The sequence below is a fragment of the Megalops cyprinoides genome, chromosome 21 (genome assembly GCF_013368585.1).
Source record: "Megalops cyprinoides isolate fMegCyp1 chromosome 21, fMegCyp1.pri, whole genome shotgun sequence".
In the NCBI taxonomy this organism is placed as follows: Eukaryota; Metazoa; Chordata; class Actinopteri; order Elopiformes; family Megalopidae; genus Megalops; species Megalops cyprinoides.
In genome coordinates, this window is record NC_050603.1 from 13,620,940 (window position 1) to 13,644,618 (window position 23,679).

A 23,679-nucleotide genomic window follows, 5' to 3' on the forward strand; every position below is an offset into this window, starting at 1 on the left:
AGTCTAATCAATATTTATGAGGGAGAGCCTAAGAAACCTGCATAAAAGAATCTGATAATTTGTTGGTATAAAATTTCCTTCCTGAAAGTGACTGAACACAGATCTCGTTGCAGTGAGTCATTATTTCAACAAAAAGAACAGGGGGTTCATATTGCTTCAAGGGAAAAATTGTGGTTCAGTTATTTGAGTATTTGATCTGAGGAGCCATGTAATATTTGAATATCAAACTAATCAAATTTTCTACTTTACAGTGGATAAGGGAGTCATGCAGAAATGCTGAAAACAAGCTGATGAAAACTGTAGGGGTCGTCAGATACTGAAATAGCTTGAGGATGTTTCACATGCTTATTATATTATTGGGGGGGGGGGGGGGGGCAGTTAGTGACATGTCTCCATACAGAGATAGAAACAGACTGAAAGTAAAGAGAATTGTCCTTAGTATGGAATTATGGCTTTATTAATTACAGGGAAATAGATGGATTGATTTGAGCAGTAACCCCAATTTAAGGGAAACTATAGTTATGTTTATAACCTATTTTTAATTTGAAAACACCTTTACCATGAGGGTCATAAAATCTAATCCGGTTGAAATGTTAGGCCTGGAAAGTTGTGTTGTCCAGTTTGTGAGGCTACTTCTGTAAGTGGGGTCTGCCGGAAACTGTAAATGTGATGTGAACTGTAAATATAAAGGAATCTGTATATGTGGACAGAAAATGGTAGAAAGGCAGGGTGAGCTGAGTGTGATCCAGGATGTACACAGGTAACCTTTACAGCTCCTGTGACCCAGACAATAAATGTGAATTATGAGATCTTCCAATGATTATTAAGGAAAATGCAAAGTGAGCTTGTTTAACTAATTATGTGTTTCCTCTTATATCTTTAAGCACTAAAATTGGCTGTGTAGTTACCTATATTAACTAATCTATCACTTATCTGGATTTAATTACAACTAAGCTGACTTACCTAATTAAATCAAATGTTTGTTTGACTGAGCTGACTTCAGAGGCTTCATGCACTTTCTGAAAAGTATTTATTTACTATATTATGTAACTAATAAATTGCCTAGAAACACTATATTCATTATGTCTGTTTTTCTTCATTGTGTGAATGTTGTAATTCTGTTTTTCTGTCTTAGTTGCAGGAGCTCATTGAGCTGTCAGGTCTCCTTTTTAAATAGTATTTGTATCTCAGGAAGATTTCCACATGAAAAAAAAACTACCTTTGACATTTATTTTCAAATGCTGTTGACATACAGATGCCTTGAGACTGAACTGTATTGTGGGTGTCTGGGATCCACAGGAGTATTGAAAGGTATTGGTGTTGTGTTTACTGCAATAACACAATGTCCCACCAGATGGCACCATATATTTTCAAATACGTTTATGCTACGTTTCCACGTGAACTGACGACGCCTTGCAAAACTGAGAACAGTCAGGCAAATGACTTCAGGCAAATGACCTTCAGCTGTTTTTAACTCACTGATTTCTATGTTGATAATAAAACCATGGGTATTTTCACTTCAGTCCCATGCCACACATGGAGGTTGGCTTCCCATTACCGGTCTTTCAGCCAACCTGTATGCAGCCTGTAAGAGGCATGAATGCTTTCCCACCTCTGCAGCACTGTGAGATCCTCTGTTGGTCCTCTTTTATTCACTCTCTTTCTTGTGTCATAACTGAATCTGTGCTTCTGTATTTGTGTTTGCCTTTTTCTGTCTGTGTTCTCTCCTTCTTTATATCTTTGTTTACCTGTCCATCTCTTGCTTTCTGTTTGATTTCAGGGTATCACTCACTCAAGAGAGTGCCTGAACTGTGTTCCAGTATCATGAGAAAATTACATATGGGCCTCTGGCAGCAAGGCTTGTTGGTTATTTCTGTCCCCATGCCAGGTATAACTGGGTAGTTGTATCCTCATCAGGTGGACGTTTTCTGTTACCACTGCACTGAAATGCTATCCCTCACTTTGTTTCATGCATAGTTTGATCAACTGGTCTTTTAAAATGGAACAAATCTCCAATTAAGACTTGTTTGAATACTTTCTTATCTAGACATCACCGTTTTATCAATACATAGTCAGAGTACTAGGTGCAACACGTGTAATACAAAACTATACACCTAAAATATTTACAATGCAACATTACAGTAACACACAGTCCTATCAAATACAACACCCAAAACTCTTGAACAAATGCTATGCTTATCAAGTCAATTTAACAGTAGGCCAGAAGCAAGGTGTTCATCAGGAGAACCCAGATGCTGTTTGAGTTCCCAGCTATTCTGGGGTTGGGGATCACCCTCCATGGGAAGGGCCACTGATGAAGGGGAGTGGCCAACCATCATTGTACAATGTGGCAGTGATGTTCTCAGTTAGCCAATAAGTGGAAGAGTGGATTGTAGGAAGACATACTTCGGAAAAAGGGCGATCAGGTGAGGCTTTGTCTGGTTTTGGCTGAAGTAGATATCTGACTACTTAAAGGGGCCAGCAATGGCGGGCCAACTGAGCAGAAGGCAGTGATGCAAGTCCTGGCGCGACATCAAATAAACCCGAGGTCATTTCATATAAAGAGCGTTATCACTTTCAGTCGGAATGAGAAGTTCCAGCACAGACCAGGTAGATGGTCTGTAAACTCAGTGAAGGTCAGTGAAATGGTGTTTACAGTCACTACCAGTCCAGCAGGTGAGTGTTTCCCAGCAGCTCTGGCACATGTCCGATGTTATCTAAAGCAGTAGGTATACAGTATATAAACCCTGTCAATGCAGGAAAGAAGGACACATCAACTCATAGGTAAGGGAACCGTTGTCATTTTTTCCAAAATTTTCAGTAGATTATAGCCTACATTGATCAAAACTACAGTGACGGGAGAGTGAGACATCTTGAACCTTGAATTTTTGGGGGAGTTATAATGTCACATTACTGACAATACTGACTCACCATTGGAATCAGTTTTGATTATTATTATTGGTGATTGACAACATATGGTAGCATCAGGTATCATCTGAGGTTCATAAAGCCTTATTATGCCAGGTCTCATTGGCTCTTAGCACAGATGCATGTTTTTTGTGTGTAAGAGGGAAGAATCGAGATGGCGTCCAGGTTTAGCAGGGTAACTTTAAAGGTATTACCTGAAGCTACCTGAAATTGAATCAGTTACACTTTGACAGCCTGGATTTACAATTCACCTAATCAGTACTTCCATTTTTCATTAAGATGACTCAACAAACAATCTAACAGCAGAAGTTTGGCTTCACAGTTATAATAACAAGGCGATGTGCATGGAAGTTGGTTTTGTGTATTGAACTTCAGATGCAATTCACTTATTTATGTCACAGGAATAGCAGTGTGATTTTGACTTGTGTCTTTTAGACAGAATAATATGTTGTGTCTGAAAATAGTTAGGAGAACCCATGTGTCTCCTGGCCACAAAAAACATGGGAAACTCAATTCTAAACTACAGACTTGATCTCCAAGACATCTTTTTCAACTGCTTTTTGGCATGCAAAAATATTACATGTAAGTGTAGAGAGTTGGCATTTTGATGGACACGTGGTGTTATGCCTCAATTAGCAAATTGGTATTTTGTTTGTTTTAACTTTCTGCAGGTCACTAAATATCTGTTCCAAGCGGAGAGGAAAATGTTGAGAAAAAAGGATGTGGAGCTAGTTGTGGGAAGGAAGCTCTTGGTGTTTCTCATGTGGCTGTCCGTCATGTATGCAAAAAGCTCAGGTATGAGCTCCCTGTTAATAATATCGGTGCAGTACAGAGCTTCAGTGAAGTACAGCGTCTCAATGTAGATAGCATGACTACAGATTCTCATTGCTCATAAAACAGCTATAAAGTCTCAGCACTGAGACTGAGTTTCAGTGTTGATGGAAGACATAGAGTTTACTGTGCCTGTATGAATAGGACATTACAGATCATTCAGTATGTCCAACAAACTCAGATTCATAATGTCTGTCCTGGGTCTGACTTTTTGTTGCGTACCAGGGTGAGGGGTACTCTTTTGGATCTGTGCACGAACCCTTTGTGCTCTGGCTTTGCCAGGTACGGCTGTCACCAGCTGTGATGCGTGCCATGAGGACGCCACCTGCCAGGCACTTCCTGTCTCCCAGGGAGCGCTGGAGTCCCCTCAGCCTGCCGCCTTCAGCTGCAGCTGTAGGGACAGGTTTGCAGGTGACGGCCTCCTCTGCCACAACCACACGCAGTGTGAGAGCGACCCTCTCTGCTGCCCCACTGGAACCAGCTGGTCGTCGGACCACGGCTGCGTGGACGTCGACGAGTGCTCCCTGCCCGGGGACACCTGCTCCCCGCCCCTCACTTGTGAGAACACACCCGGTGCCTTCCACTGCTTGGCGCCGGCCACCGGGGGGCGCTCTGAGTCCCGCTCTGTGATCTTCGGCTGCGGGGCCCAGGATTGCCCCCCTGGGGAGGACTGCATCGCCGTTGGAGGTGCGTCCAGCTGCCAGGACCCGTGCCTGCACTACACCGTCCTGGACGAGGCCTGGCGTGCCACCAACTTCACGTACGGCAATGTGGCACTTGAAGCTAAATGTGACTCGAGCTATGAGTGGCAGGGATGGTACCGTATGTTTCTCGGGGGCTCCAGTGTGCAGATGCCGGAGAGATGCGTAGACATGAACATGTGTGGGACCCACGCCCCTCTCTGGCTCCCGGAGGGTCACCCGAAACCAGAGGAGGGAGTGCTCAGCCGACGTGTGTGTGCCCACTGGTCATCTCGTTGCTGCGAATGGGACTCTAATCCAATTTATGTGAAAGCGTGTCCTGGAAATTATTTTGTATACAAATTAGTCGATCCATATACATGCAGTTTGGCCTATTGTGCAGGTATAGTAATTTTTTATTATTGTTTCTCCATGTTATAATTATGTCCATTTTTTGCCTCTAAAGATCAGAATGCTGATTGTGTCCACGTCACGATCCAATATTTATTGAGGGTTTCTCTCTGGTGATATTTCCCACAAATATTCCCGGAATTCCTCTTTCAGATGTCAACACCCTTGTGTGTGGGACCTGCAAACAAGACGAAAACTGCGTGAGTGAGGACAAAGTCACGTGGTGGTGTAAGAAGAAAGGTGAGCATTCAGAGCTAATACAGACGACACCAACTTGTACAAACTGAATGATAAGCCAGCCTCTCTAAACTGACTGAATGATAGATGGGGTAATAGAAGTTCTTATGGGTCTTTGGCAAATGGGAAGGCATAATGGGAAAACAGCCTATTTTATTTCTTTCACGTTTCAATTTTATGCTGCTCAGATGGGTCCCGTCCGACCCCAGAGCTGGTGTGTGGGAAGAGCATGTTGCAGGTTGGGTTTTCTGCAAGTGAGCTGGAGTCCAGTGGTCTGGATGTGTCATCCGCACACCTGGCTGACAGCAGGTGCACCGGACACCAGGAGAGCAACGGCAAGGTGTGGTTCCAGGTGGAGCGCAAGGTGGGCAGCTGTGGGACACAACTCAAGGTGAGACCACAGGGGGGTGTTGTTGAACAGCGTAACAACAATGCTGCAACAATTTTTTTTAAAGAAATGTTTAAACAAGCAGACTATGATCTCAAGGCTGATGTGGTGTGCGATGAACTTAGTTGTAGCTGTCTTCAGTCTTCAGACATTTGAATGCGTGGTGCTTCAGAAATAATTAAAAGTGTCTCTATCTTTGCGTCTGACAGACAAACGGCACCCACGCTGTTTACTCCAACATTGTGATAATTGAACAAAACATGCTGGGTCACATCACTTTCCTCGCATCTGTGGGCTTCCCCTTTAACTGTGCTTACCCTTTGGACCTGAAAACCAGCTTGGAAACTGCCATCACACCCATTCAAGTGTGAGTACATCTGACAAATCTCCCTGCCTCTGGACAATGGCAGCATGGTTTCCCCATCATGTAACACAAATATAAGGGAGACAGTTTGTAGGAGAAGGTCTACAGATAAATGAAAGGACACTACCTGAAAGACAGGCATGAGCAAAATCATCCAGTCAAATAGATTCTTTTACCATGTCAAAACAGAGAGGTTGTGAATTATGACTAACAGAGCTCAGGCTTCCTCAATCTTCAGCTCCTGATTGTACTTCAAGCTGAGCTCTGTTAGCTGACCATTGGTCATTGGTGACATTACTTTTAGAACAAGAAGTATTTTTCACACAGAGTCCATGGAATATGTTACCAGGACTCTTATTGGAAGCAGAAACCCTTGGAGTAAGCAAGACCAGGCTTAATGGTAAACAGTGCTGGAGGGAACAAAATGGCAGTTCTAGATGGGCTGAATTGCATCTTCTTTTCATTGGTGTGTTCACAAATCATGTGCCACCCTAACACAGATAGGCTCCATTTTCACGACCTTTTCCTGAATTAAAATAACTGGAAATCATGTTGATGATATTATTTGTGACAAAGTGATATGGTTAGCTAGTACTTAGAAACCTGGGATAGCTGGCAAGATATTGATTTGTTGAACCAATTAACAAGCTAGCTGGCCAGGTGGAGAGAGTGTGAGGGGATGGCATTTACTTAGTAATTATTAATTGATTAATTGAACTTATTGTTTAATTAGCCAGTGTGGAAGTGCAAGCAATACATGCATAATGGCATGTGATTGCCATAATGGAGTGATTAATATAAGTGAATTAATAAGTGAATATAGGCAGAAAGTTGGAGGATCTCAGTAATGTAGGCCAGACATTGTATCAAATGACGGGTGCTACAAAAAAAACAAAACAAAAGCATTTCATTACAAGACCAACAGTACATGTTGCTTTTATAACAACTTAAAGCATCTTTGCTTTCACTGCCTTACAGCAGCAAAATATTTTAAAGACATAATCTCAGGGTTACTGTTTTTGGCATAGGAATTTTATTTGTTAAGTATTTGTAGTTTTAAGGTGTATTGTGTTCAGTTTTTCTTCCATATTTTCTGCATTCTGAGACAGAAATATCCCTCTTGGGAGTGAGAGCCTTCTCTGTCCTTCACAGTACACAGGAGGTGGAGGTCACAGGAAGTGGCTCCAGGGCCAGCGCCACCATGTCCCTTTATCGCAGCAGCGACTACACAGACCCTTACTCCGTGGGTGCGGTCGTCTTGCCCCTGGGCTCCGCCCTCTACGTGGGCATCCATGTTGAGGAGGTGGAGTCTGGCCGGTTTGCGGTCATCATGGAGGACTGCCATGCCACACCCTCTGCTTCACCTGACGACCCCGTGCGTTTCTACGTGATTCAGAACAGGTCTGTGCCCCGCCCTGCCTGATGACTCCCGGCAACATTTGTGACATTTTGTCAGAGGAATGGAAAGCACTGGATAAACACCCGTCAGTAATTCCAGACATAGTGTCTAACATGTGCATGCTAGAGGTGGTATTAGGTAGCAAACACCATTTGGTTTCGTTTAGTGGAAAATGTATGACGCAAAGTCCCACACAAGGTTCAAGATTTGTGTACCTTGTGGCTGGGACTGAATTAGCCAACTCTATTTATCACCTGACCTGTCTATCAAGTCTTGATTGTGAGAAAAACCCTTCGCTTTCGTGTGATAATTGTTACCCCTTTCTGTCCGTGTTTGTGTCCAGGTGTCCCATTGACAACCGGCTGGTGACAGTGGAGGAGAATGGGGGGTCTCTTCAGGGGCGGTTCTCTGTTTACTTGTTCAGATTTGTGGGTGATTATGACAGCGTCTTCCTCCACTGCAGTCTCATTGTGTGTGACAAGAGTGAGGCCTCCTGTTCCCAGGTGAGTCCCCCCTTCTTAAGTCAGGTGACCTTTCTCTTGCATGACCAACTGTAAACCTGTAAATGTATCATAATCTTCAAGCCCTCGTGGGATCGGAGCTTTGTGATTCTCTTGCATGTGGCCATGGGTGTAAAATTCCCACCTGTACACCTGGATTATTAAAAGCAGAAGCAGTTAGAAGCAGGTGAAATGCTTATCAGGCTCTGGTGCTTGAGTGTGCTGTTGGAGTCACACATTGCTCTGCAGTGCTGTGAACCTGTGAACCACATCTTCTGTGCAATGCAATGTGTATCTTTACAGTCATGTCCTGCCGGAAGATTGCGGTCCGCCTCTCACAGCAGGCCCTTGACTATCGGACCCATTGCCCGTAAGCAAATTCAATCTGTCAAAGACAGCCTAGGAGCTTTGGCTCATGGACAGTGTTCAGCAAAGAGGAGCTGTCAGCTAGTGATGTAAAACACCATGTAATTTGTTGATGCTTGCCTTTTAAGGTTATCAGACGTCTTCAGCCTCCAGAGGTAAGTGCCTAGAATTGTGCACTCACACACAGTTTGCATTTGGACCTCTGGTATTTCAGTCCTTCTGCTTTTCAGTTTGGCTTTAATTTAGTGTGCAATATTTTTCTGAGAAAAAATAAGCTGAGGCTGAAAGCTGAAATGCACTGGAAATGTTGTGCAAGTAAAGCGACACTTCCTTAAGTGTTCTCTTCAGAGTTGAAGGCTAGCTGCAGAGTCTTTGGTTCATTGTGAGGTCACAGCTTCACTTCCTCTCCCTTCAGGAACACTGGCATCATGGATCCTCAGCAGCCTCCTTGCTCTGATCACTTTCTTCTGCCTGCTCTGATTGGTCACATTTATTCCGATTTTGTCCCTGATTGGCTTCCATCACATTCAAGGTTGAATGCAGTGTGGGGGATCGGAATGTCGTGGTCTTAGATATAAAACTGCTAGTTAGCCCTGATTTTCTCAAAATGTATAAATCAAGTGTATAGTAGTAGTGTACACAGTGGTAGTATATAGTATATAGGGTATTTAGAACATAGTATATAGGCAGACCCCATTTTATGATGATGTGGTTTACATCATTTTATCATTTTATGATGACGTGGTTTGATCTTATGATGTAAAAATTAATTTTTTAAAGACACAAAATCCAGATTTATGATGAGTGAGAGGCTGGGAGTGAGAAAGAGTGAGAAAAAACAGTTCTCAAAGCAAAGGAAAAAGTCTGACAAGACAACACGATTTTCTTATTATTTCTGTCTGTTTTCACTGTTTCAACTTCCTGAGTTGAAGAATGTGTACTTTATCCTATGAGGATGCACTTTGCCTTGCTCATCCCATAGCTAAATAAACACCTGTCAAAAGACCACGATTGATGTCTTGCTGTTCTCCATGTCCTGTCATTCCCAAACTAGCATGTATTTTGCACAGAAATTCACTCTTGCTCTCAGATTCAATCATGCAGTGTATAATGGTGTTATTTGGTACAATGTTATCTGGAATTATGTTGTGCTATACATGTATATCAGAGACCATAATCATGGTTAATATGATTTTATAACAGACTGTTCACATTGGGTGTGTTAAGGATTCTCTGGAAGCGGCGTGCAAATTGCTTGAAGTTTCAGCGCTTGAAGATGATTTATTGATTACATGGAACTGTACAATGGAGATAAATTGATTTGTTTCCTTAGACCACCTTCTAGCTCTTCATTTGACAGAGATTGTATGAACTCACTCTTGGCTTTGAAAACACATTTGCTCCTACTGGTTGTAATTGTCAGTAATCTAATGTGTAAATTAATTTACAGAAAGGTTGGAATTTGTCTTGGAAACAGGTCACACCTAGATGAAAGATTCTCAGAGTTCAATCTATAAAGTGAGATTTTGATACTGACTGCACACATTTGTAAACTAATGTCAATAAATACATTCAAAATGGCTGAATTGTATTGATGACATTTGAAAATCAGGGGTGGCAGCATACTACAGTAACAAAGAACAGGGCTTGTAAATGAAATGTTCCTATTATGGTTCCCCACAGGGGGCGCTGCTGCTGTACCCTTGGGCAAGGTACTTAACCCAGAATTGCCTCAGTAAATATCCAGCTGTATACATGGATAACATGTAAAAATTGTAACCTATGTAAGTTGCTCTAGATAAGGACATCTGCTAAATGACAATCATGTAATGTAAAATCAGCAATATGTCTGTACATGTATTGTGAATGATTTAAGAGGAGGGGCCACACATTTCAATCTTAAGGACATTTCTGTATCAAAACACCAGGGCTTTTAAAGGTACCTGTATCATGTGAAGACATCATTGTGCAGACCACCACAGCCTTCGGTTTGGACGGAATTACATCAATAATCCAACACAAATTATATCACCAGAAGACACTTTCTTTCTCCAAGAGAGTGTCGTCTGGCCAAGAGATTGAGATTTCTAAAAACTTCTGAATTCAGAAGGGCACATTCTCAAACGTTTCTCAAAACATTGTTTCAAAGATTCACACTCCCTGAAAACAGGTAAACAATGCCTCCAAAGGCTTTATTGTGCAGGAGGGAATATGGGTGAATATGAATTAGTCTTACAATAAAGTGGCTGCAGTTTTGTAACCAAACCCACTCCAAGGAGACTCATCCAGAATCATTTCATAGCCTCTCCCGGCCAAGGTGAGTTGGGCCCATTTATAAATAGTTTTCTCTCAACAACTGCATATTTTTGTATTGTTTGGCTGGCATTAACAGTACTCCAAATGACTACATTTCTGATCTGAAAATTACTTTTTAGTGCAGTTAGAGACCACACCCCAGAGACTACTTCAATTATTTCAACAGATATTTTTATGACTATACAGAAAAATGAGCAATCTTCCCCTGCCTCTCCAGACCGTATCTGTTCCATGGTCAATATTCTGCCACCTCTCAGTGTCTCAAAATTTATGCACACACACACACACACACACACACACACACACACACACACACACACACACACACACACACACACACACACACAACTACTTGAATACAGCTTAATACCACCCACTGTGATTCACAAGTTACAAACTATGATTTGCAGCATTATGTATGCCTTTAAGTCATGGACAAAGCCATTCTCCTCTGATCCTTCTATTTCATGTAAGCACTGCCACAAAGATAAAGTTAGTTTCACCACAGAGTGCAGTAAGACAAAACAGCTCATTTGTAGATACTGCATAGGCTAATATTGGGCAACCATATAGAACAGAGTATCTTGTGCATTCATGTTTTCAAGAATTACATAAATAATAGTATCAGCGTCAGTTCCTTGAGTAATGTGAGTCATTTACATTCCCAGACTCTGTAAAGGGAGCCGAGAAACAGCATTTCCCATTAATGAAGATTTCCTAGAAGGAGGAGCCCATATAACCAGGTGACACCTGGGTCTCAGGGAAAAAGGCGATCATTTAGGTGTGTCCACACTTAATAATTCAACCAGTTGTTTGCGTGCGTGCATATGCTTGAGTGTGCGGTCAGCGCAGCAGTCCGGAGGGGGGCAGGGCGGCAGCGTGGAACAGAGGTCAGGGCGGCAGTGAACATCAGTATGGAGCGGTGGTTGGAGCAGAGACACGGTTTCTGTTCATCTGAGCAATTAATCCAAATTGCTTCTATGGACGAGCGCGAGCTTCACATTTTCCTCAGAACTAATGACGAACGTGTAAACAAACATGAAAAACCTGCTGCTTTCAATGACTGTGACAATGCCGACGTCATTGTGCTCCCCTCCCACCGCTGCACTCACCGGTCCCTTTCAGCGCCCAGAGCACCCAGCATTCACTGTGTTGTAGAATTCAAAAAACAAAAGGGGGAACACAACCAAAATGCCCCTCCCCATTGGTCCGCCATCATCTGTCTGCACCTTTCTCTTTCTTTCTCTCCCCCTCACCCTCATTATCTCCCTCTCTCCCATTTCCTGTGTCCTATCCTGTTGTCATGACCACTGTTGCCAAGGAAAGGAGGCTATACAAGAAAGGAAACTTGAACCACAGATTCAATACCCATTATATTTAATTCAGCGACATAGAGACATGGGCTCTACAAGAAGGGGGGGGGGGGCAACAGTACGCAAACACGTCTCCAATCCGCACCATTCACAAGCCTCCAGCATGCTCATCAGAGAGATTCTGTACCCCTATTGACCTGCCATCGTGCTCTGTGACTACCACAGAGCTCTGCCGTCACATCCCTCTCCTGCTTCAGTTGATGCCTCACGCATCTCTTTGTGCAAATAGGTCTGATTCTGATTCTACCCCGGGTCTGAGTTTGGTCCTGACAGCCCCAGTCTGGTGCTGATTTTCACCCATGGGTCAGAGCATGTTTGTGCTTCCACTGCATTTGAAATGAGGAAACAAAACATCAGCCTTTGACCTCTGTTGTCTGTAGTGAAATTTACAAACTACTCTCAAAAGAGAGACCTGGCGTTCCCGTGCGGGGAAGCGTGAGGTGTTTTTCATGCATTCTCTGTCCCCACAGACACACTCGTTTTTGTGTCCCCCCCACCCTCTCGAGAGCCCTAGTTATTCCAGTGAGCCCCTGTGGTCGGGCGCTTGCTCTTTCATGCCCGCACCAGACAAGAAAAAGAGTAAAAGCAGTTTTTTGTAAAAGCTCATTTAAAGCATTGTGGCAGCAGACAGAGTGTTTAAGCCCCATTGTTGAGGCCCCGTGGATTGTCTTTGTGTTAATTGATCCACACACAGACACCACTCTCCCTCTCTCTCCCTCTCTCTCTCTCTCTCTCTCTCTCTCTGCCTCTCCCTCTCACCCTCCCTCTCTCTCTCTGTCTCTCTCCAGGATCATTGTAAGTGTAGATCTGGAGACTGTAGAGACGGACAGCTGCCAGCCGGCTCCCCTCAGCTTGTTTGTTCATCCGAGGGACCTCCCCCGCTCCCCAGAAGCCAGGGTCTGGGAAGACAGGAGCCTCCCGGGCCGGGTAGCGTGTTGTGACGTTAGCACTGGCCTAGGAGGGGAAAGCCTGTCCACCCAACCTCCTCATTTCAGTACAGCAGGATGATCCCGGGGGCTCACCCTCTTGACACGCATCAGCCATTTTCTCTTTGTCTGTTACCGTCATCACCGCTGGAGCTGGTGTACTGAGACAAGACCCCCCACCGCTGAACAGTCAATGGAGGAAGGACCTTGGATAGCCCCTTGGATTTACTGAGCAGACAATAAGGTACATTTTTGGGGACATCCTTGCTTTCCTTGCTTTTTATTTTTTCTTTGGTTAAAAATCTTTGGTTAGTTGAATTTTAAATATATATATATCCCTACTTGGACTGCAGACACCAGCTCCTCTCTCCCTTGCCAGACACGTGATCCATTCTGGGCATCATTGCTGGGTCGGGGTGTTGGGTTACTAAGCTCGACCCATCAGAGTAAATCTACACCGGACCTGGAGGTTGATACACACTCTTGGGTTGTTCGGGGTGAGAGTGTGCAGTGTAGGCCTGGGCAGCAGGTGGGGACTCTCGCCAAGAGGTCATTGTACCCACAATGCAGTGCACCAGAGGCAGCCTTTTCTAAACCTCCACCAATCATGCTCTGATGAGCTGCCACGGATGTCTACACCGCTCCGGGTTCTTCAATAATTCAACGGTCTGAGAGGCAGAGAAAGAGAAAGAGAGAGAAAGTGCAAGACAAGGGGAGTGACAGATGTTGGGCGAGTGGAGTATTCTGGGAAGGAAGCAAGCCAAACAGAGAAGGTCTCCACCATTGTAAAGAAGGCCGATGTTTTCAGAAAGGAGGTAGAGAGATTGTGTCTGAGTAAGGGGAAAGTCAAGTTGCAACAGAGACAGAGGAAAAGGGAGTCAGAGAGACACAAACCCAGACCTCACAATAGGGGAGAGAGAGTTGAGAGATAGAGGCAGAGACTCAGTGGTAAAAGAGAGGGGGACGAGTCCAGCCCAGGACAAGACAGTCAGAACATCGAAGAGGCAGGAGAGAGCAGGAGCAGAGGCAGGGCAGTAAGTGTGGTCCAGCAGAGGGTGGAGCCATGGTGAACACAGGCCTGCAGCTGATCAGCTTCACCTGCGCAGTGACTGGCTGGGTGATGGCCATCGCCGTGACGGCGCTGCCCCAGTGGAAGGTGACTGCCTTTGTAGGCAGCAACATCCTCACCTCCGAGATTGTGTGGGAGGGCATCTGGATGAACTGCATCTACCAGACCACCGGCCACATGCAGTGCAAGACCTACGACTCGCTGCTGGCGCTGCCGGCCGACGTGCAGGCGGCGCGGGCCCTCATGTGCCTGTCCATCTTCCTGGGCTGGCTCTCCTGCACCGTGTCCTGCTGCGGCATGAAGTGCACCACCTGCGCCGGCGACGACCGGCAGGCCAAGGCGGCCATCGCGCTCTCCGGCGGCGTGCTCTTCATCGTCACCGGCCTGTGCGTGCTGGTGCCTGTCTCCTGGACTGCCAACACCGTCATCCAGGACTTTTACAACCCGGCCGTGCCCATCGTGCACAAGCGCGAGCTGGGCCAGGCCATCTACCTGGGCTGGGCCTCGGCCGTCATCCTCATGCTGAGCGGTGCTGTGCTGAGCAGCACCTGCCCCCAGAGCGAGCGGAGGGGCTACCGCCGGGGCTACATGGGCCGCAGCTTTGCCAATACCCGCCCCTCGGCGCCGGAGCCCCCCAAACCCATCTCCACCAGCAGCCTGCCCCTGAAAGAGTACGTCTGACAGGGGGAGGGAACAGTGGAAAGGGAGGGATCAGCAGGAGGGGTGGGAGGTCTATAGCGGCACGGGCCTGTTGCTGCTGGATGTTACCAGGGTGATGCTGTTGATTGACCCTTTTACAGATACTGCTGTGTCCACCTCTCTCTTCTCTGTCTAAAGAGCTTATTTGTCTATATGTTTACTGATTCATTATACATAGCAATTTATTTTATCTATATATCTGAAATGACCCTTTTTCCCACCAGTGTTAATACTCTGAGCTGTGTTTTCACCATGTTGGTTTGTGAGAAGTGGAAATGGAGCCCCTCTGAGCAGGATTTGATATGACAGTCACAGCGATACTTGCTTCTGCTAACACCAGGCCCACTAAGTGGCTGACCCTCGATTACTGACAACCACGCCTTGTCGTGGGTCATGGTCAGCTGAACGCGTGTTTCTAAAATTTGCCTAAGACCAGTGTTTCTCTACTGTGCAGTGTCTGTTCTGTGTGTGGAGTGTTTTCTCCAATTTGCCTTTGTTTGTCATGGATAATGCAGTGCGAATAAAAACGTGGAATGTTTGGAACTGCACAAAATGAACTGATTTGTGACCATGTAACATGAGCTTTCTATGATTTCTCCAGCAGAGATCTTTAAAATAGGTACCGTCTTAAACTGAAACAGAAAATCTCCAACACTAACTCAGGGCCAACACACTATTAGTTTAGTTATTATAGTTTAGGGAACTCCCCTTAAATAGGTGTGCAAAATTACCCAATTATCATTAGTTTACCTTACAGCACTCATTTAATGTATAAATCCCACTGGAAGGTGAAGCTCACCTCCTCAGGACAACATGAATTTGAAAATGTTGTTCAAAAAGGACTGTTCCGGTGGACTGACCACATACCAGTGGGATAGTCCAGAGGTCATAAGATACAACCAGAGCTTTCTTTGGGATTTCTTTTTACACAGAACCACCATGAGGGGAGGGGGGGCTTTTAATCAGTAGCATGAAATTACAACATAAAAGGCAGTAGGCCACTTAAACTGGATTTTTATTGAACCAATAAAAACTTAGTCAGTGATACAATGGCAGTCTCCCTGTGTGCGTACATTACCATTACACTGGTCAGTGCTGGCCTGAGGTGAAAGGTGCATGACAGCTGTCCAGTATACAAAGACTACTCCTACAACTCTGTCTTATTTGAGGAATATGCCACACCTAATGGTACAATAATAATCTCTATTTATAAGAACTCTCATAAAAATAAATAAATAAATAAATGTAATAATGTGTGAGAAACTAATCCAGTTTTTAGTCGATTACAATCAGTCATTTCATTCTGCAAAGTCAGTTTGTACAAAGCTGCCCTCTCCTGGAAAGAGGCTATACTGAAGCAGTTTTGTCCAATTAAGTGAAAAAAAGCAGAAAACCAACTGTTAACCAACAGACTTATGTAGTTTATTGCCAATAATTTGAGCGAAAGGAAACTGAATGATGACACTGTGCACAGTTATTTATGTGCAATCTGCAGCAGGACTGAGATCAGGACTTCAGTTGTCCAGTACCATCCTCTCTCTGTGAAGCCAGCCTGCCAATTTTGGGTGCTCCCTCCCCTCCCCTTGGTCCATGCCATATTGTGCCCTCCTCTTTTTTAGCCCCCGCTCTGACCTTGGCAGATTTCTGCACCTCCTGCCACCACCTGTGGGGGTAATACAGCTTATGATGTCCCACTCTCCAACCTCTATATTTTATTCTTCAGCACAGTATTCCTGGATGATGTCATCCCAGTCTCATGCTTTTCTCTCTTTGTATTCCCTTTGGGGCTGTATACCTGCACATGGGACAGGGCATGTGCATTGGGCTGGCAGGCCCCTCCATTCAGCACAGTGAGGCACATTCAGGGAGAGTCCATAAACAGGGACACTCTTGACAATGTGTCTGAAAAGAGATACACATGGAAAATGCAAATAAGATTAGAGGCCAAGATTATATTTTTCCACTGCTAATCTATGTGACAGGTGTGCAGGTATGACAGGTTAGGAGAAGAATGTGCTCTTTGTTCTGGGGTAGACAGGCTGAGCACAGAGCCCCTAGTCAGTGCTCACCTGAGATGCCATCCTCTCCACTGGGCATGGCCAAAGATTCCCAATTCTTAGGTGCCTTCTGCAGGTGAGAGAGGTCATTGTGCTTCAGTGTCTGCAGAAAAGCCTTTCTCCTCAGGTACCTGCACATGGCTAAGGAATGCAAAGGCCAGTGTAACACACCCAAACACACACCTCCATTTCTCACTCCAGATGCTACTTTTAGCATCTCTGACATGGTCCTTTTCATCTCAGCTCCTCCCACTCGGATCATCTTGCACCAGGCCGTGTGTTGACTCTAACCCAGTGTACGTGGACTGAAACGCCCTCGCAAACCCAGAGTCTGGCAGAGGAAGGATACTGCTGCCGATAGTAGCGCTCTGCATCCTGCTGCCACTCCAGCATGTCGGCGATGGAGGGGAGGGCGGCAGAACGCTGCAGGCAGGTGGTCAGGTCGAGTGTGTCCGCGTGCTGCTCGTACACCTGGAACACGGTCATCACCTGGTTACTGACCGCGTCGCGCACTGTCTGTAGAGCGCCCCTGCAACAGGGAGAGCATTCAGACACAGGAAGACTGCTACCACAGATTCACGCTGCTGTGGGAAAATGTGTCACTTTTGCACATCATTACCACAGGGAAGGAAAGAATTCCAAAGAGGGCTGAGTAGCACTGGAAGACAGTTTTTTGCTATAGCAACTCTGCGAAGCATCCCCTGCCTTGAACACTTGACCCTTTTTTGCTTTGGCAGGTCTATGAGAACTCTGCATACTTTTCAGTGCGAGTCTTTGAAGACACGGCACATTGACAAAAGTGAATTGCCATTTTCATTCAACTGTCCTGTAGACCTCTTCGGTATACACATCACTGTCCACTGGCAACCTGTAACTGAGCCCTGTGATTTAGCAGCTGTTCTGAGTTCAGAAACAAGCCACAGTTGACCACGTCATTCATCAGCATGTACAGAAATGTACAGCACTTCACTGTGGGAGGACATGGGCACAGGACAGTGAAGTGACATGACACAAAAATCTTTGCCACAAGCATCTCAGCCATATCACATGGAAAGACGTTAAACTCCCCCCTTAGTCGCCTGGCAACCCTGGCAACCGTCTGGCAGAAGTATGGGAATATCATCACCTCACACACGTTGCCCAGAATAGATCCTTCTCAATGCATGCACGGTTTACTCTGCCATACATAAGATATTTGTACACTGGAAGTCCACAGCAATTTAAGAACTAACTAGGCACAACCTGAATTTACTACAATCTTAAAACACGACCAAGGCAGCGTTTCCAGTATTGTTCACTCACTGGCAGCTATGGGCATTCAGACCATAATCTTACATTTTCGCCGCCAGTTCTCCCAGGACGGTGTCCACCGCTAGTAAGAGCTTGTAGCGTAGGCGCTCGTGAAGGTCGGGGAACCGGACCAAAGGCGTACTCTCGATTCGCACGTTGTGTAGCGCCAGTAGCTGCTCCGCCAGATTTCCCAGGGAACTCATCAAGGGCCCACACTCATCCAGCACACAATTCCACACTTTTTGGTTTTGCTCTAAAGACTGAAAGCACCTTTTTAGTGCTTGATGAAGCGACATAACAGCAGAATTAGACATTTCTTTCTCTCATCGGGCAACTTGCTATCCAGCTATTATCCGGAGTAGCGAGAGAGCGACCTACTGGAATCATTCAGCACTGAGCAAGACAGCTTAAATCTTAACACTACATTGTCATTAAAGAAAAGTTAGCTGTCCAGCTGGCTAGTTTGCGAGCTGGCCTAGTTAGCGAGAAAAATGTCCTAACAAGTGAATCTGAGTTAGCAACGTAGGTAAGTCTAATCAATATGCTTGCTTAATAGCGCAGCAAAACATAGCAGTCTAGCGATCTGGATGACATCCGTTTCACAGATAACTGACACGGACTTTGTATGATAAAATTACATTACTTCACACCACCACTAACACAAAACGCACGTTTTAGGCTACCGTGGAGCGAGACGTTCAGACCAGGAAAATCGCATGTATTGCTTCCGGAGACGTTGAAAAAATTGTAACTTTCTATTGGTCATAGTAAATCTTGTGAAATACCATTGGTCTATAAATTGTCGAAGGTCCTCCCCATTTGTTGTAAATACCGAGGTTGTCTTTTTAATCTGACGTAACTGGTGGCAAATATACTCGCATTATGATTGGTGGAAGGGCTCACTCATGTGACGTATACCATGAAGTCCATTCTTAGTGGTTGGTCAGGACTGCAGCGGTTAATTTTGAAAATAGTAACCGGTCGCTTTGTATGTGGATTGAGGTTTTAGTTACTTGGGGAGAAATCTCGTGGATTTTATCATCATATTCAAAGATTTGTTAACAAGTAAGTGTTTGTTTTCAGCGCCGACATATTTTAAATAGGCTACATTTTTCTGATGCTGTATGATTAGTCTGTATTTGTAGTTAATGGCGCTACAGATGTTTTTACACGGAAGCAGTGAGCTGGCGCGGTTGCCTAGCTATGGAAATGAGTTCGCTAGCTATGAGTTTCGTAGCTAAACGCTTTGGCATTAACGTTATAAAATGAAAGGAGTAGCAAGGTAGCAAGCAAGTGATATACTAGCAAGATTTACAGGGCCATTTCGATTTTATATTTCCATCGTAAATAACTAGTCTAGCAAGCTACATGCACACCAGCATCGACAACGGGCTAACGTTAGCTTACTTAGCTACCTTTTGCTATGTTAACGTTAACACAGCCTCAAAACATTCTGCTAATACTGATGTTATGACCAGATAAAATACTTAAATTTTCCTTATCAAATACCATCATTGCAATCCATACAGACTAACCATACAGTTCCAGTATCATCATGGCCCCGAGGAAAAGGACAACGAACAAGAGTCGTAAGAACAATCCCAAGATGGCCAAGCTGGAGGCCTTTCTCGATGACTTTGACAGCGAGGGTAAGTTTGAGTTTTAATTCTCTACCGTAAGCGCATGTTAGCATTCATATTTGGTTAATAGCTAGTTAAGAGGGTTGCTAGCTCTCGGAAATTAAACTTGGTATGATTATGTTTACTGTCTTTGCTAACTACAAGCCCATCGGCCTATTTAAATGACCAGGGATATGACTCTTTTGGACACGTATGGCTTCCCGTTTTTAGGGTTTTTAACGCTATGTCAACCAATGCTTATTTATTCAATCGTGGCCTGTGGTGGCACAGTGTGCAAATGCTGTGTTAAGGGATTTGTACAGTGGTGAGCCACGTTTTTAAATTGTGCTTTGGCTAGTGAAGTGCAATACTATATTGTGCTGCTATCTCTGGGTGTGTGCCACCACATGTCTGCCTCCAGCGTCCTGCCCTTCTTTAATACATGCACATATGAAATTGTGCGGCGTGGAAAGTTTGGGGGGGGGGGGGGGGGGGGGCAGAATTAATTTAAAGAATTGTAGATTAATCACATCTTAAAAAAATGCTGTCTGTTTGTTGTGCTGATCACATCCTGACATGACTACAATGCTCACCTGCTAGTGAAAACCATTGTGGAGAGACTGAAGGAGAGGATGAACAGCCTCCTGAAAGATGCAGACAACTTCTACAATATGGCCCTGATAAAGCTGCCCAAGACGGTGCGGCAGATGAACTGGCTTGAGTTCTGTGGTAAGTATTGTTGTACACTGTCAACATACTGCACATAATCATTGACATATCGTGTCAAAGTTTTGGCTAGGGAAATTCTTTTTGGGTCAGTAGTTTTCATTGTGGACTGAGGACATGAGTTTCTGTGTTGAGAAATAATTCAGTATAATATTTTATAATATATAATGTTGAAGTGTTCATCAAAACATGCAAAAGAGACTGACTCTTCTTTCCTTGCCCCAGATTCTGAAAAAGAGAAGACCCCCGTTGAGGATTCTAAGGTACTTGTCACACAACACATCCTGATACAGCACTGTAATACATGATTGGTTCTTGTTGATGGTAGTGCAGTCGGGGAGGAAGCATTCTGAATGTTTGCTGTGTATTTGCAACAGATGGCTGTTCTGTTCTTATGTCCAGTCCATTGACTTGTTCTACATTACTGAGTTTGCAGTCAGCGACAGAAGCCAGGAGGTTGGGTTGATGTGATATTGAAGACCTACGCTGGTATAATGCTGTTTTCAGGGTTTCTAGCTTTCTAGACTATTGCTGACTGAGGCTCTGGATTCCTCCTGTTTTGGGAAGGGGGTGTGGCCTGGGTGTTACTCACCCATGTGTACCTTGTTACAGAAAGAGGAGGTTGCAGCTCAGGTGGACAGCGTCATGGCCGAGGTTCACACTATTCCCCCCAAGTCTGTCAAAAAAGGTAGGTCACTCTTAAGGGGAACTCGCTGTTCCTCACCATCCCTGCACCCCTGAACCCCATACAGGGAGTCACCTCTGTCTGTCTCTCCCACTCAGCGGTCCGCAAGCGCGGAGGAGTCCAAGCAAGTTCGGAGGATGAGGAGAATGTTCCCCTAAACCAGACTGTTTCGAAGAAGGTGAGTGCTGTGGGGTGTCAGGTTTTGGTCTTGGGCTTCCTCAGTCCTTTTGCATACCAATGTCAATGTATGCTACTAAATGTGTGTGTGTTCACATGCAACTCTGATTTTGCATACAGTAAGTGAAAATGTTTTATTTGTCAGTCTTTCAAGGAAAATATAGTAGATCTGCGGGGCCCATAGTCCATATCATGGGTCGGAAAGAGGGCACAATCAAGGAAAAGAGGGGGAAAAAGTTGTTCTTTGAGACTAAAATAGAGAAATATGCCCATGTTGGGCAGCAACAGATATATTTTGCAATTTGTCTTTGAAAAACAAAAATATTTCTTCTGTAAAAACATAGAATAAAGGTGACCTTTTTTCATTAACAAAATGAAATAATTGTTGGATTAGATGTGCATGACATTTTATCCAATAATTCTGAAAATAACATAGACTGCCCAGCGGGCAGACCACTTCCAATCCTAGTAGTGTGATCATTCAATCACAGAATGTTTGCAGGTGTATGTCCACACAGCTTTTCTTGATAAATCACTCGTTCCCTGATAAGAAGCTTACAAGCTCTTTTCTTTTGCATGTGAAGCGTTGAGAAAATAAGACCCCTGGAGAATGACATTATCGCATAATGTGCAAGCTTTCTTTGTCCATGATGATGACATAATACACACTCATTTAGTCTTTGAATGTAGGTTATGTGCACTTGACATAGTGTGCTTTATCTTTTTCACGTGCTACAGGGGAAAATGACGAGGAAAGCCCCGTCCACATCCAGAAAGGCCAAAGCCCTCTCATCCAGTAAGCAGAACACCTCCATCCAAAGGTACATGTCTGCTCTTCAATGCCCTTCACTATCAGCTATGTTACTATAATAGTTCAGACATTTTATTTCTGACCAAGATGTGTGGGATGAAGGTAGGTGAAAACGGTTAAATACATACAAGCTCCTCTGTTATCAGAACCAGCAGGAAGCCCCTGGTCACTCCCGCTCGCACCATCCTGGACACATCTATCATGGGGCCCACCCCCCTCATCACCCCACGCTTTGACTCAAGGTGAGAGGAGTCTTAGGGTTTTTGGCAGTGTATGAGTTGACTTGTGGTGTGAGGTGGCGTGGCTGGGCTGTTCTGACATTTCCCCTCTCCCAGGCTCCCAAAGACTCCGGCAGTGAGAGTACCGCGGCACAAAGAGCGGGTCTACAGCATATCCGTCAATGGTTCTCCCATCTCTGGGAGCAGCAATGACATCATCCTCAACATCCCTGCTGGGAATGGCGAGGTGAGTGGTCAGGGGGGAGAAGATGGGAACTCCACAGCCTTATACCACAGGAAATGGGGTTCTTGTGGCCTTGTGTGTGTGCATACGTGTGTGTGTGTCCTCTGCTGACTGGAAGTCTGTGTGGTTGCAGTGCTTACAGCTGCTGGCCAGTGAGATGGATTCGGTGGATTTGGGTCAACTGGATGAGACGACTTTGCAGAGCATCAGACTGCTGCAGGTATCATTTGTTAGGAAGAGCCCCACTAGGGATGTCTGCCGCAATGGCAGACACATCTAAGAGGATACAGTCTATCTTAATACATACTGAGGATTTTTGGCTTCACAGAATACATTTTCTCAATTGTGTCATTTTTCTCTTCACTTACAAGTCTTGCAAGTGTGGGCTGGCAAGTGAGAAATGTAAATTGATGTAATTGGGAGAAAGCTCTGTGAAGGTGCAGAGCCTACACCACATGCTCGCTGCAAATTCAGTTCTAATTCACTGTTTTCTCATCCACAGAACCGCCTTACGTCTCTCTGCGGACAGTCACAGTGATGACCTCACTCAGTCACAGTGATGACCTCACTCAGTCACAGTGATGACCTCACTCAGTCACAGGCCCCTGCGGCCCTTGTACAGGATTCCTTCTTTTTTTAAAAAAACTTCATTTACCTCCTTCCTTGTCTTTTATGTTAAATTGTATTTTCCATGTGTATTACTCTGTCCATTTTCAGTTTCCATCACTTGTTGATCCTTGTGAGGATTCATTTTTATCATTGCAATGAGTCATTTATCCTCAGTCCTGTAGTTTAGCTGACTGTCCCCCACTGTTGCGTTCAAGTCTTAAACACCCTAAATATACTTTGAGACTGTCACAGGCAGTGAATTAAGAGCTTGCTTCAAGCTGTTTTTATACAAGTCAAAACTGCCAAAGTTCATTTCACTAAAGAGCAAGATTTTGTACATAGAGCTTTTTACGTAGGGATTTATTCACTGTCATGGCTATTAGGCAGTTGCAGATCTAGCAGCCTTAGCTTTTGTCAAAAGACGAGAGTCCTGGCATATTGACCCTAGCAGTAATAAATACCATATTGAGATTGACTGTTCCTCTGTTAATGTGTTGTGTTTTTTATAACTGGGTGGCAGGATATTAACAGTATGGGTCACCAGTTGACCTGTTTTACCAGCTATCCTCATGCCTTTATTCACTCGGGAGAATCGAAAGGAAACTGACTTAAAGAAGGATTTAAAATTGAAAGCTCTGCCCTATATAAGACCCCAGCATTAATTCACATAATTTCCCGCTGTAAGTCAATGTTTAAACCCCTGAAACGAATATGAATTTGAAGAAGTTTCGGCGCCGCTTGATCGTGCGGGAGTGC

General features: G+C 44.6%; 4 protein-coding genes across 4 annotated transcripts; 3 read left to right on the plus strand and 1 right to left on the minus strand.

Annotated features, from left to right (window-relative positions):
- Window positions 1-3,704: 3,704 nt before the first annotated feature.
- Window positions 3,705-8,458, plus strand: LOC118769172 (uromodulin-like). The gene is made up of 8 exons (XM_036516201.1): window positions 3,705-3,723; window positions 4,042-4,842; window positions 5,004-5,090; window positions 5,297-5,478; window positions 5,685-5,842; window positions 6,992-7,240; window positions 7,582-7,741; window positions 8,453-8,458. The coding sequence occupies exons 1-8, from the start codon at window positions 3,705-3,707 to the stop codon at window positions 8,456-8,458; spliced, it is 1,662 nt and encodes a 553-aa protein (XP_036372094.1).
- Window positions 8,459-13,782: 5,324 nt separating this feature from the next.
- LOC118796491 (claudin-4) lies at window positions 13,783-14,469 on the plus strand. The gene has a single exon (XM_036555400.1). The coding sequence runs from the start codon at window positions 13,783-13,785 to the stop codon at window positions 14,467-14,469; it is 687 nt and encodes a 228-aa protein (XP_036411293.1).
- Window positions 14,470-16,032: 1,563 nt separating this feature from the next.
- c19h1orf109 (c19h1orf109 homolog (H. sapiens)) lies at window positions 16,033-18,499 on the minus strand. Its single transcript, XM_036555401.1, has 4 exons — window positions 17,880-18,499; window positions 16,894-17,073; window positions 16,557-16,675; window positions 16,033-16,389 (listed from the first exon to the last, which is right to left on the minus strand). Exons 1-4 carry the CDS (start codon window positions 18,146-18,148, stop codon window positions 16,349-16,351), a joined length of 609 nt encoding a protein of 202 aa, XP_036411294.1. The 5' UTR covers window positions 18,149-18,499; the 3' UTR covers window positions 16,033-16,348.
- A 326-nt stretch (window positions 18,500-18,825) lies between these two features.
- cdca8 (cell division cycle associated 8) lies at window positions 18,826-22,893 on the plus strand. Its single transcript, XM_036516321.1, has 11 exons — window positions 18,826-18,899; window positions 19,364-19,483; window positions 20,054-20,182; window positions 20,405-20,442; window positions 20,792-20,867; window positions 20,963-21,042; window positions 21,780-21,862; window positions 21,999-22,094; window positions 22,188-22,317; window positions 22,448-22,534; window positions 22,817-22,893. Exons 2-11 carry the CDS (start codon window positions 19,390-19,392, stop codon window positions 22,850-22,852), a joined length of 849 nt encoding a protein of 282 aa, XP_036372214.1. The 5' UTR covers window positions 18,826-18,899; window positions 19,364-19,389; the 3' UTR covers window positions 22,853-22,893.
- The last annotated feature ends 786 nt before the right edge of the window (window positions 22,894-23,679 follow it).

What these genes read in the sequence shown, in the direction of transcription:
- c19h1orf109 (XM_036555401.1), bottom strand. Translation starts at nt 18,148, where the DNA reads ATGTCTAATTCTGCTGTTATGTCGCTTCATCAAGCACTAAAAAGGTGC. An exon ending in GGAGAACTGGCGGCGAAAAT is followed by an intron (nt 17,074 to 17,879) that starts GTAAGATTATGG and finishes TCCCTGTTGCAG; the next exon opens with GGGCGCTCTACAGACAGTGC. An exon ending in GAGCGCTACTATCGGCAGCA is followed by an intron (nt 16,676 to 16,893) that starts GTATCCTTCCTC and finishes AGCCATGTGCAG; the next exon opens with GTACCTGAGGAGAAAGGCTT.
- LOC118769172 (XM_036516201.1), top strand. An exon ending in CAGTTTGGCCTATTGTGCAG is followed by an intron (nt 4,843 to 5,003) that starts GTATAGTAATTT and finishes TTCCTCTTTCAG; the next exon opens with ATGTCAACACCCTTGTGTGT. An exon ending in GTGGTGGTGTAAGAAGAAAG is followed by an intron (nt 5,091 to 5,296) that starts GTGAGCATTCAG and finishes GTCCGACCCCAG; the next exon opens with AGCTGGTGTGTGGGAAGAGC.
- LOC118796491 (XM_036555400.1), top strand. Translation starts at nt 13,783, where the DNA reads ATGGTGAACACAGGCCTGCAGCTGATCAGCTTCACCTGCGCAGTGACT.
- cdca8 (XM_036516321.1), top strand. Translation starts at nt 19,390, where the DNA reads ATGGCCCCGAGGAAAAGGACAACGAACAAGAGTCGTAAGAACAATCCC. An exon ending in GAACTGGCTTGAGTTCTGTG is followed by an intron (nt 20,183 to 20,404) that starts GTAAGTATTGTT and finishes TCCTTGCCCCAG; the next exon opens with ATTCTGAAAAAGAGAAGACC. An exon ending in TCCCTGCTGGGAATGGCGAG is followed by an intron (nt 22,318 to 22,447) that starts GTGAGTGGTCAG and finishes GTGTGGTTGCAG; the next exon opens with TGCTTACAGCTGCTGGCCAG.